Source organism: Oryzias latipes, chromosome 17, assembly GCF_053564925.1.
Source record: "Oryzias latipes strain Hd-rR chromosome 17, Olatipes_Hd-rR_3.1".
Classification (NCBI taxonomy): Eukaryota; Metazoa; Chordata; class Actinopteri; order Beloniformes; family Adrianichthyidae; genus Oryzias; species Oryzias latipes.
The window spans coordinates 12,082,775-12,095,628 of record NC_136253.1 but is presented as its reverse complement, the minus strand read 5'-3'; the positions used below and the strand labels follow the sequence as shown (position 1 = coordinate 12,095,628).

Here is a 12,854-nt window from a genome sequence, read left to right as displayed (position 1 = left end):
AATAAATTTAGGAGAAACATGTTTTTAGTGTGATTAGAATCTTGAATTTCCATTAAAAACTAATTAAAAAAAAGATGTGTAAAGGTATCAAAACTTGTTCTCTTTTATAGGGAAGCAGCGCTCTCTGGTGGACAGAGTCCCACATTTGATGCTTTCACTTTTCTAACCATTTGTGTAGTTTTTTTATGTATTTCTGCAGTTGTTTTGTGTGTCTTTGACTCATCTGTCGTCCTGTTTCTGCAGGTTTTTAATCGTTTTGGGCTGCTTGATTCTGGCCATCCTGACCACCTTCAAGGAGCACGAGAACACGTCTGCACACTGGCTGGTCATCCTGGTGAGACGCCGTTCACACCACTTCACTGACTTTTTACCAGCCTTTTTTTTTGCAAACTTATGTTTGTAAGAGATGCATCACTTTGCCTTGTGTGTTTTTTCACATTTCCACATTTTTCTACATTCTGTCATCCTGATCCCCCCTTTTCTCTAATCATTTGACGCTCCTAATTTACATGGAGTGTGCATTTTAAGAAAAACGTCAAAGCTTTAAACTAGCTAGAATTTTTTTTGGGAGGATACTTTGATGCTGTGAGTAAAGGAGTGGTGTTGTTTGCAGGAAACCTTCGCCATCTTCATCTTCGGGGCGGAGTTTGGGTTGCGGATCTGGGCAGCGGGTTGCTGCTGTCGCTATAAAGGATGGAGAGGGAGGCTGAAGTTTGCGCGTAAACCTCTGTGCATCTTAGGTGAGGAGGCAGACGCCTGCTGCAGAGAATGGACAGAGCTCCTTCTAGGAGTAGATAAAGGATCCGTGTTTTCAAACCGGGCATTTGAAACACATTAAAGAACGTGTTAAACAGGCATTCTTGAATGTGCATTTAACCCAGTGGACGAGCTGGAAAAGGGGGATTATTTTTCTTTTTTTACTGTTCACTAGCTCAAATCCACCCCCTACAGTTGGAAGAGGTTTGTTTGGGAAGGTTGAAGTGGAGCACATCTGTTAGATCTTGCTCCAGACTTTCCAGCTCTATTCTGAAATACAAAAAAATGTGGTGTCATAGAATTCTGACCAGGCACAAACTGAATTTATCTGTTTCTCCTCTGTGATCAATTTCTAACAGTTGGCACTTTCATTAATGGAAGAAATAGTATTCATACATCCGTACCAAATCCAGGTCCCTGATTGGTTGAATTTCAACCGGTTTAACTTTCAATGGGCTCTTGCCTCACAGCAAGAAGGTCCCGGCAGGGGGACCTGAAAGAGAATCACCAATGGGGGACCTTTTTGTGTGGAGTTTGCCTGTTCTCTCCGTGCATGTGTGGGTTTTCTACGGGGACTCAGGCTTCCTCCCACTGTCCAAAAACATGCTTCATAGGTTAATTTGTTACTCTAAATTGTCCTTAGGTGTGAATGGGATTGTGTATAGGTGACTTTTCCGGCTGACACAATGGCCCCAAAAGGGACAGAACAGGTTTAGAAGATGAGTGATGAAAGCTTCAGCATTTGTTTTTGAAAGCTTCTAGCTGCTGTCTTGGATTCCCCAGACATCTTCGTGCTGATCGCCTCTGTGCCGGTGGTAGTGGTGCGGAACCAAGGCAACGTGCTGGCCACGTCCCTGCGCAGCCTGCGCTTCCTGCAGATCCTGCGGATGCTGCGTATGGACCGGAGGGGAGGGACCTGGAAACTGCTGGGCTCTGCCATCTACGCACACAGTAAGGTAGGGATGACCTCAAGTGACCCCCAACTGATGCTAATGGAGGAACAATTTAAAAATACAATAAAGCTGAAAAAAGAAGGATCTGTTTATGCGGTCTTTGTTTGCAACACTCTGGAAGATTTTACTTTATTTACTTAAAGATTATCAAATGTATTTTATATTTTATTAATTTAAATTTTTTTTTAAAGATGCTAATTTCTAACTTGTGGTTAACTATAAAAGTTTTTAATTTTTTTTTCAATTTTAACTTAATCTATCTGATTTTTAAAAGCTTGTTGTTTACTTTAGGTTTTATGTTTCCTCAATGAATGTGTATTTTTGCACAGAGTTTTTAGCTTAAGTTGTTGCTGCCAAACACACTGGTGTCATCTGCAAAGAAAATGATTCCAAAAACTTTGATTCTTATCACGGATGCACAAATTTATCAAACAGAATAGACTCTAAATGTTTTGTTGTGTTGAAACTAGGCCTGCACAATAAATGGACAATGTATAATTATCAGGATATCAAATATTATTGATACGCATATCACAAAAGAGTTTACTGTGTTAACTGCGATAAATCAATATTTTGAAATGTTTACACACGTGCTAAAACAATTTCATGGCAGCTTGAAGTGTTTAACAAATCAAATGTCTAGTTGGATGGACCGTTTGAAGTTGAAACGGTTGGCACTTCTGTGAATTACAAGAGATGCCAGAGATTCCTTAAAAATACTTGCATAGTGATGTGTGATCGCAGCCTTTCATTTGAAATGGTCGCATGAACGCGATTTGCCGAGCCCAGTGTGAACGTAGCATGAAAGCTTTATGTTGGCGGTATTTCCCTCTCTAGGAGCTGATCACAGCCTGGTACATCGGCTTCCTGTCTCTCATCCTGGCGTCTTTCCTGGTTTACCTGGTGGAGAAGGATGATGTGTCTGTAGACGGGTCGGACCGGGAGGATCCTACAGTGCAGCCTAAGCAGCAGGACTTTGACACCTACGCAGACGCGCTGTGGTGGGGCCTGGTATGTTCCAGAAAACCAAGCAGAACTTTTATCAGTGTTGCGTTGCATCCTCAGTACGATTGGTTTTTATCCAGCTGTAGAATTTCAGCCCTTAAATCAGCTGTGCATCCTTCATGTGCTAATGAGGACGTCAGACTTTGAAGCTTCACAGTGGACCACTGAAGAATGAAAAAAAAAAAGCTTTGGTTTGAAGGACAAACCATATCAGGAGTTCCTGATTTAATGAAGGCCTCTAGTCAGAGTAGCTCTGATGCTATTTTATTTTTAAAGCAGCCTCATTAAAGCCTCTGTCCTTCCCACAGAGGACAAAAGTTCAGCCTATGTGACAGCTAGCATCTGCTCCACCAAAGCAACATGCTCCACCGCCTCCGCCTGCTTTACCCATATACTTTGATTAAGTCGGGTTCATTTAAAGCTGACAAAGATCAATTTTTTTTTGTTTTTTTAATTGTTGTGTGTTTGTTCTGCAAATGTTGTTTCACCTCTTCTTCAGATCACGCTCACCACCATCGGCTACGGGGACAAAACCCCCAAGACCTGGGCTGGAAGACTGTTAGCCGGCACTTTTGCTCTGATTGGAGTTTCCTTTTTCGCTTTGCCTGCAGTAAGAAATCATTCAAAAATCATTTTTAGAGATCATTTCTGTGAAACAAACAATGCGACATTTGGAGACTATAGGTTCTGAGTTGAAGCTTTGAAACCCCCTATGGAGGTCACGTCCAGCGGTTTATTTGAAGGCACCAGTGGCTGTTTTCTTCTGGTTTCAGGGTATTTTGGGTTCTGGTTTGGCTCTGAAGGTCCAAGAGCAGCACAGACAGAAGCACTTTGAGAAGCGCAGACATCCAGCAGCTGGGCTCATCCAGGTGAGGCGCCGCCTGACATCAGTAACATTTCTTATGTTTGGTTTGGTTCAAATGTTTGCTGCAGCTTCAAGCAGGAGCTCAACTAAGTGTAACTTATTTCTGTTTTGTTTTGTAACTTTGGTTGCTCTGTCTTCCTGTTTGAAGTCTGCCTGGCGATATTATTCCACCAATCCAGTCAGGGATGATCTTATTGCAACGTGGAGATTTTATGAAACCATCATCTCACTTCCATGTTTCAGGCAAGTGAATTGATGTTGTGTTTAGGGATTCAATCCTTCTTAACTTTCCATTTACTCCCCTGGGGCCTCATTTATAAACGTTGCGTACGCACAAAAGAAGGCGTACGCCACTCTCTACGCAATAGTTGAGATTTATAAAAAGCAAACTTGACGGGAAAATGTGCGGTCCTTCACGCAAGCTCTGACCCAGGCGTACGCACAAAAACGAGTAAAATGGGAAATGGCGACACCGTCGGCAGATGGAAGAAACACGTGAAAGTGAAAATGACAATACTGCCTCTCAGAAATAACATGAAGACTTCACAAAGCAAGTCTTACAATTAACAGCCTACACGAACACGAACACGTTTGATCGATCAGCAGTGAAACAAACAAAAAAAAAATCAAACGAAAATTACAACAGAAATTCAAATGAACACATATTTGCAAAAAGAAAAGTGAAATATTTTCTGCAATATTGGCATGTTGTGCAATTCATCCTCATAAATAATATATTTAACAGAACGAAATAATGCACAAAACTGACATTCCCGTCAATGTGTCCGTCTGGCGGAGCAGATATAGGTGCAATTAGACAGACAGATGGATAGATAGAGATGCATTAATTGTCCACTGGGGAAAGTTGTTTTCATAGTAAAACATTTCTTCATAAGCTACAGAATTATGGTATTCATGCATATGCCTTTAGTTTGTTTTATTTTTGATAAAACATTGCATGGCGTATGTCTCAACCATTCAGAAAGCAACAAGAAATTACATTTGCGCTGAACAATTTCCCATTTCCACGTCGATTATTCCCGACATCTGTTGCTTGTCAGATGCAATTAAATAGATGGAAATAAAATGCTCCATCACAATGCGTAATGACGCACAATGGCTGATCTTGCGCTCTCAGAAGATGTGGCAAATGGAAGAATTCGGAGTGAACGCATCTTTAGACAGCAAGGAGACTTGTTGGCAAACGAGGACGAGTGGCTTATGAGCCGGTTCCGACTTCCTCTGCGGGCTTTTGGGGGGGTGTCACCCAGTGCATCTGGCGCGTCGGTGTCCCCCTGCGCCTCAGTCACCACTCCACTTAAAAGGGATTCCCCAATTATTGCCGCCAGTCTCTCATCAGGAGGGGTCAGCTCCGGTGTCCCCCCCCCACACACACACACACCCGTGGCAGACACGGGTGTGTGTGTGTGTGTGGGGGGGGGTTCAGCGCTAGACGTTTTTTTGCCTTGACTTTGATGTCCGACCTTTTCTTTTTTATTTCGGCCACGGTCCGAGGTTGTGAGGCTACAGCATTTACGGCGTCTGCCACAGTTTGCCACTCACGTGCCTTTTTGGCATTAGTAAGGCCACACTGTGCCCTCCAAACAACATTATTCTCCTCTTTTCCACCTCGCCAACGATAACTTCTACTTCACATTGAGTGAAGTTACGTTTTTTTGATTTTCTCTCCGTGTTTGGCATGGTTTCGCAATCAATGAATATTCATTTGTGGGCGTTTCACGGACTATTTATGGGCAACTATAGGCGTGTCATGTAGCCGCAAAAGCTGCGCAGCATTTAGAATTGGTTGTGATTTATTAAGAGAAAGATGCGTAGGATGTGCGTGCGCACGGTTTTATAACTCCGAATATTTCTGTGCGTACGCACATCCTATGTTTCATCCGTACGCCACTTCTGACGCAAATCCTACGCAAAGTTTTATAAAAGAGGCCCCTGGTCCTGCGGATCAAATATGACCCACCCTACCAAAGCCCCAAAATAAGGCATCTTAGTGGAACTTTGAATTCTTTGTGCATGATGAAACAACCTGTTACTTGTGAATTCCGCTCAATAGAACTAATTTTTAATATATTTTCAGTTACACAATACAACAAAACAATCACCAGTGAACATTATTACACTCCCTTTTAATTAGATGTGCTGTCAGACTTCTGTGGTTTTCTTCAATCTAGTTTTTTTGTTGTAATTTCAGATTATTTATCACCTTGAAAAGAAACAGCCTTTCACCAGTTGTGTTTCCATTGACTTTGAAATTGCGCAAATTGGATTTGTGCTACTAAATTTGCCTAATAGAAACACAAAAAATATGAAAAAAACTCAAGTTTATGGATAAAAAGTATTTGCTTTTGGCTGAGGTGGTTTTTAAGCAGTATCAAAGTTGACATATTTAGCTAAACTGCAATGGAAACACTTATTAAATAGTCAGATAGCGATGGCCATGTGCTTCTTGCACAATGCAGGCGCCACAAGACGTTCCACACCGTCACACGCTCAAGAGTTGAGCGTGTCAGGCGGAATTGGATCTGGAATTGTTGAATTTTTATCCTTACTAATTTTTTGTTAGCATTCTGTTTAAATGGATCTCCACAAATCCACTACTTCTATTCCAGAAACTTTTAGGGTGTATTCAGACCAGCGTACCTTCATACCCGACGTCTCCTCATCACTACAGTTGCTAGCATCCTCTGAGTTAAAGCAAACGCGGCACGTCTCCTTGTCAGTAACCGCCTTGCAGCACGCCTCCGCCGTATCAAAGTAACAAGTAAAAAGTTTTGTTCCCGACATTCAAAACCGGTAATCGAGTAAAGTTTTAAGAAGTTAACTGTCCCAATAAGGACTGTAAAGCGCAGCAGCTTCATCTTTCTCTTGTTCTTTTGCCCCGCTCTCCTAGTTCCTGGCCAGTGAGAGAAGAGATCTTTAGTCACTTGGTTTTGTTTACAAGCTTTGGTCCAGAACAGAATGGTCCGCTTGATGCCGGTCTGAATACAGACGAAAAGCAAAGTCCAGGACTCGATTTTTCCAGCCTAAATACACGTCTGAAATAAAGAAAAAAAGAACAAAACTAGCATTATAGTTAGCAGCTATTGGGAAACCAAATTTTATGTTTAGGTTTTATTTCAAAATGCATTAGCTGGTGCAGAATGTGTTTGTAAATGTCATTCTTCAGTTAAATATTTGACTTCTGTTGTTTTTTCTTTTTGTCTCAAAGGAAGGACACCTTTGAGGTCATGGTGAGGTAGGTCGCTGCAGAAATGCTGTCAGTCGGAAGTTTTCAAATGGCGGCCCAAGAGCAACTTTGAGTCCCTCAAAGTTGAGAATTTGATGCACTAAAAGGCAACTCAAACATTTAAATACAGCATAAGTGCAGTTTGTGGAGGTCGTTTTTTTTCCCCATCTATACAGATTTATTTTGAAATTATTAAAACATACCACTTAGTTTGAACAAGTAACACGCAAAGGAGTAATAAGACAATCCCTTTTTAAGCCACTGATATAAAAATAGCATACTGCTCTCGACTTAAAACTAAACAGCAAAAATTAAGTCAAAAAGCCTTAAGATAGGAAAAAAAGTATTCTTTAAATAAGCAAAATAAATCTGCCGATCAGGTCAGAAAAATGGTCTTACCAAGGATTCTCATTTTAAGACAAAAACATTTTATGGAAGCATTTGTGTAGCATAATAAAAAATAAAAGTCAAAACCAGAAATGCTTTTTCATTTTCAAAATGAAGCTGCATTTTCTGACTCAAAATTAAAATGAAAAAGCAATCCGCCAAAATACTTTTTCCTTTTCTTCCTCAACACTGCTTATTCTGTCACTTCATTAAAATGATAAAGAAAATGGTATTTGAAATTTCATTTTCAAAAAGTTCTCTGGTATATGTGTAGCAAAATTAATTTAGAAATGTCTAATTTGACATTGCTTTTTCATTTTCATTTTGAGTCAACAAATGCAGCTCATTTTGAAAATTAAAAAGCATTTCTGTCAATCAATTTTAATTCTCAAATTGGACATTTCTAAATAAATTTTGCTACACATTTACCAGAGAACCTTTTGAAAAGGAAATGTCAAATACCATTTTGTTTATCATTTTAATGAAGTGACAGAATAAGCGCTGTTAATGACTAAAATGAAAAAGCATTTTGGCGGATTGCTTTTTGTATTTTTATTTTATTTTGAGTCATAAAATGCAGCTTCATTTTGAAACCATTACTGGTTGTGACTTTTATTTTTAATTATGCTACACAAATGCTTCCATAAATTTTAATCAGTAAGACATGTTTTCTCAAACTAAGATTATTTTGCTGTTAAAAAACTTTCTCAATAAGATTATTTTTCTTAGATTATAGAAAACAAGGGTTTGAACGGCGCTAAAATTCCATTTTTGCAGTGCACCACATTTAGAAAAACAGAAATCTTTTACATAAACAACACAGACACAGAATCCAGAGCAGTTTGATGATTTGACCGGTTTGAATTAAAGCAGGTTTTCTGCTGTTGTAGACAGAAAAAAGGGGTTAAATCTATAGATAATCTAAAATATGAATCTATATTTACATTGTTGAAAAATCACATTATAATAAGTATTTCTCTAAAAAGACAAAAAATGTGAGCAAAGACTAATCTGTCTGTACCACCCAGTTAATTAGTCATTTGATTAGTATGTACATTTGCTCTGTTTTCATTGGCCAGAATAATTCAAGTCTTTAAAATAACACCTTTGAGTTTTATAACAGTGCAATTTGAGTCACGTATGGGTGATACTTTCTTTCGGTGTCAGTTTTGGCTCCTGTAAAACCTTATCCGGGATTTTCTTATGAATCTAAAAGTCTGGGGAGGAGGCATCTTCATGCAAGCATCGTCTTCATCAGGCCAAGATCCTCATCTCTGGCTTTTAAGCCATTAGCAGTGGATGCATCAGCCTTTACCTTTGACATTTTTCATGTGAAAATAGTTACATTTTTTCATGTGGTGCATCTTTGTGTGCCTGCACAGAGTGTAATGCTGGATTTTCTATTAGATTTTTCATTCAAAACAATATAGAAAATTCAGTGTGAGAGTTAAATGTTAAATGTGAAACCTATAGGTCAGGTCCCTTAGGCTGCTATACTCACAAACACTGATCTATTTATAAAAATTCCTGTTTTTATAAATGTAATAATTTTTGTTTCAAGAATAATTTGTTGGTGTTAAATTGGACACGTGTCACATGCCCAGTGTGTTTGTAGCATCAGGCTTTTGATGAATTTCTAAATTTCTACCCAGCATGGATGTAGTTCAAAAGTTGTTTAAAAAACAAAGTGTCATTAGAAGAATCAGAAGAATGTCAGTAGATTTTTCTTTACAGAAAAATTCAAATAATGCAAATATCAGCCGATACCAATACTGCCACCGATATATATCGCACATATCTTTTGTAAACCTCTGTCAACAATGTCATTTGACCCTTCTGTGAGCCTTTGTAGCTCATTTCCAAAACATTAACTGTAAATAAAACAGAAAAGTTGACTGTGGGGCACCGCTTCCAGGACAAATGGGAATTGGTGAAATCTTTCAGTGAAACATCTAACAACTGTGTCTGCCTTATATGACTCTGGCTGTTTTTAAGGAGTTCCATCTAAAGAGAGACTACCAGACAAGACATGCTAACAATGACAAGTTAACAAGCTAACTGGGAGTCAAAGGTGGACGCAGACCAAATTCTCATTCTCTGATAAATCAATTTCCCACATGAAAAATTAATCTGTGTTGATTATAATCCATTGAGGTGTCTCTAAAACTATATTTATTTATCCAGCAGATTCCCCTGAGTTTGTCTTCTTCTCGATTTCAGCCAGAAACTGAGTTTGCTGGAGCGTGTTCGCCTTTCCAACACCAGACCGTCTGTGGGAATGGGCAAGAGGCTTATGGGAAATGCAGACTCTGTGGAGGACAGTCCATCCAAAGAGTCCAAACCTGCTGGCTTCAGCAACCGGGAACGCTTCCGCACTGCCTTCCGCATGAAGGCCTACACCCTTCGCCAGAGCTCTGAAGGTGAGAGTCCAAACCAGTTGGACCAGCACCTCCGGCTCCTCGTTTTTTTGAACGTTAAATCATTTTTACGATGTTTCATGTTGGCGCAGACGCCGGGGCGCTGGCAGACCCAGCCTTAGAGGAACGGGGCTTTCCACCGGACATCCTTATGGAGGACATGATCCCTACACTTAAGCTGGTCATCCGGGCCACCAGGTCAGCAGATGTTATTTTAAAAATAAATTTAATAAATCTGTGCTGCTCATGAAATCTGAGAGCTTTTGCTGCATGATTACTAAAAATCCAATGTGACGTTAAGAGAAGGACGATACGATTGAATCTTTGATCTGGAGTTGAAGGGGATTCCTTACACCCTGACATTACTGATGGGTATCAAACATCCCCACACAGACACATAAGAGTTAATGAGCCAGACGTAGACCTTAATGTGTTGTCCATGAGCAAAAACTACTACATGACAAGTATCAGATTACCCTGAAATGTGTCCGTCTTTGACACGTTTTCTCCACTGGATTTGGGTTGATCATTACGTATTGAAGACATTTCACGTCTTTTCCTAGAGGCTTTTATGAATCTAATGTACAAAGGTACAATCCTTGATCTGTGTGCTCCTAGAACAAAGGAACACATCAAGCTCACACCTGATTGAAGTGGGCTCACTGACTTCAGCTGGCTCCAACATGGTGGAGTCCACATCATGAAAAAATGGTACCTGAATTGAGTTAATTTGGTTGGAGCTGGAAGTGAGTCATTTTCTATCTGTAATCTAACTTTCTCTCGGTCCAGTTCTCATATACAGTCGAGTTTCACCCCTGAGTCAGGAGACCTCAACTAAACCTTTAACTTTCTTTACAATGAACAGGATCAAACTTTTTTTCCACTCCATCAAGTGATGGATTGAGACTTCTAGTCCCACTCCCACCCCAATCACCTATTTATCTATTGTAAATGCGTTCTCAGTCATCTTTTAATTATGATTATGCAGTTTTAGTCAAAATAATAATAAAAAAAAAGAAGAAGAAAAACGGTGTCTTGTTCTAGGTTTCTGTAGAGCGGCAGAAGTTCATTAGAAATTTGCCAGTTGTGGGCAGGACTTTTGGGTTGAAGTAAGCTTGTGTGCTGATATCCCATCATCCAGTTTGTTACACACTTTCCAACTAGCTTACAGCCCCTCACAACCCCAACCTAACATTACCAATAAAACAAAAATAGCAAGCAACATCGGAGCTACGCAGCCATTCAGCCTAGAGCCAGATAGCAATTCAGACGAGGACATTTATTAATTAATGGATCTTTTTTTAGTTTTGAATCTACTACTGATTCACAACGATTTGTTTAAAGGATAACTCAGAAATGCAGAAATTGCTGGTTTACATCAATCCATAAACACTTCACTACTGTAAAGTGTTGCACATCAATGCAAACTGCTTTTCTGCGCTTCAGAAACCGTTGGGATTATGTTAACTGCATAAACGGTTAAAAAGTCATGATTATTCAAAGAACGTCAACACTTGAGCTAATGCTCTGCCGTTAATGGGGTTAAAGAAGGATAATGCTCTATGTAAAGCAGACGCAGGTCCTCCATTTTTCACTTGCTTCAACTATTTCCTTCACATGTTCTCTTGACCAAATCTCTGTGTCTCAGGATCATGCAGTTCCTCTTGAACAAGAAGCGGTTTAAGGAGACTCTGAGGCCTTACGATGTCAAAGATGTGATCGAGCAGTACTCTGCTGGACACCTGGACATGCTCTGCAGGATTAAGTATCTCCAGACGAGGTGAGAAGCTGCAGCTCACAGCAGACTTTGATGGAATCAGTGCCTTCTGCCTATTAATCTAAACCTGTTTTTTAAAAGGATCGACATGATTCTTGCTCCTGGACCTCTTCTAACCCCCAAAAGCAAGAAGACTCAGAAAACACCCTTTTCTTATCCAGCCAATCAGTCGCCCAGGTGCTGCCCCCCTGATAACTTTTACACTGATGTCTGTCGTTTCTGCAGACCTGCTCACTTTGATGTCTCCTTGTTTCAGGCAGGAGTCCTACCTACCCAAAACGACTGCAATGCCAGACACTGATGACCAAAGCATGATGGGCAGATTTGTCAGGGTGGAGAGGCAGGTGAGGAATGGAATTTCAGACTGATGGTTGGGTTTACATCTTCATTCGTCCAATGCTTCCAAAGCCAGATTAACTCAACTCAAACCTGATTTGATGGGGAACTACATCCATGCTGGGTAAAAATTCAGAAATTCATCTAAAGCCTGATGCTACAAACACACCAGCCATGTGACACGTGTTCAAGAATGTGCTAAATCTGGGTTCTTGAACATGCTTTTAGCCTATGGTGTTAACAATGACAAGCAGGGAGGGGTTGCTTCTTATTTTTCTACTGTTTACTAGCGCATGTCCACCTAAAGTTGGAAGAGGTTTAGTGTGAAATGTCAAAGCGGTGTAAAACTGGTGAATCTTGCTCCAGACTTTTTCTTTCACAGCTCTGTTTCGTTAAAGAAAAGACTTGGTGTCATGGGATTCCAGCTGGGAACAAACTGGAATTATTAATATCTCCCCTCGTGATCAATTTTCAAACGGTTGGCACTCTCATTAATTAAAAGGAACGCCATACATGCGTCACTACTAAATCCATGAGTCCCTGATTAGTCAAACTTCAACTGGTGTAACTTGCATCGTTCAGTGTTTTGTACGTAGAGCCTGAAAATGGTCTTAGAAACTTGAGTAGTAACGCATGAACCGCAAAACTCTTGGACACAAGTTTAGACTTTTTATTGAATATGGTTGCTTGAACGCGGCTTTCTGGGGCGGTGTGAACATAGCATGGGGTCGTCCTTCAGTGAAAAATGTTGTAAACCTTAAGACTCATCTGCTTGAAGGCCTGACAAAGAGATAATGGTTTATTGCAGGACTGTCAAACTCATTTTAACCGAGGGCCACATCAGCATAGTGGTTGTCCTCGAAGGGCCAGATATAACTTATACATGTAACTAAATGTAATGAAAAATAAATGTAACTACTCCTTAATGTTAAATAACTCATTGTTTATTTATTATAACTTTTTAAGGTGACGATTACAGTTGCATAGAAAACACATGTTTGCTTGTTACTTTAGCATAAATCCTTTTACATTTGATTCTGTCAGGTTTGGTTATATGGACAGTGTTTAAGTCCAAATGTATAGTTGCCCAATCCGATATTTCAAGTCCAAT

General features: G+C 40.0%; 1 protein-coding gene across 3 annotated transcripts in view; it reads left to right on the top strand.

Moving 5' to 3' along the window:
• kcnq3 (potassium voltage-gated channel, KQT-like subfamily, member 3) overlaps window positions 1-12,854 on the top strand; it is a 124,489-nt gene that overhangs the window by 91,490 nt on the left and 20,145 nt on the right. For all 3 annotated transcript variants that reach the window (XR_013650533.1, XM_020711392.3, XM_078934432.1), the window contains 13 exons: window positions 244-334; window positions 614-740; window positions 1,540-1,712; window positions 2,547-2,720; window positions 3,214-3,324; window positions 3,488-3,583; window positions 3,728-3,822; window positions 6,809-6,835; window positions 9,434-9,633; window positions 9,723-9,828; window positions 11,279-11,410; window positions 11,489-11,584; window positions 11,664-11,751. Coding sequence is in view for 2 of the 3 variants with exons in the window: in XM_020711392.3 (XP_020567051.2) it covers window positions 244-334; window positions 614-740; window positions 1,540-1,712; window positions 2,547-2,720; window positions 3,214-3,324; window positions 3,488-3,583; window positions 3,728-3,822; window positions 6,809-6,835; window positions 9,434-9,633; window positions 9,723-9,828; window positions 11,279-11,410; window positions 11,489-11,584; window positions 11,664-11,751 (1,516 nt within the window). In the remaining variant the exon portion in view is untranslated. The remainder of the gene's footprint in view (window positions 1-243; window positions 335-613; window positions 741-1,539; window positions 1,713-2,546; window positions 2,721-3,213; window positions 3,325-3,487; window positions 3,584-3,727; window positions 3,823-6,808; window positions 6,836-9,433; window positions 9,634-9,722; window positions 9,829-11,278; window positions 11,411-11,488; window positions 11,585-11,663; window positions 11,752-12,854) is intronic.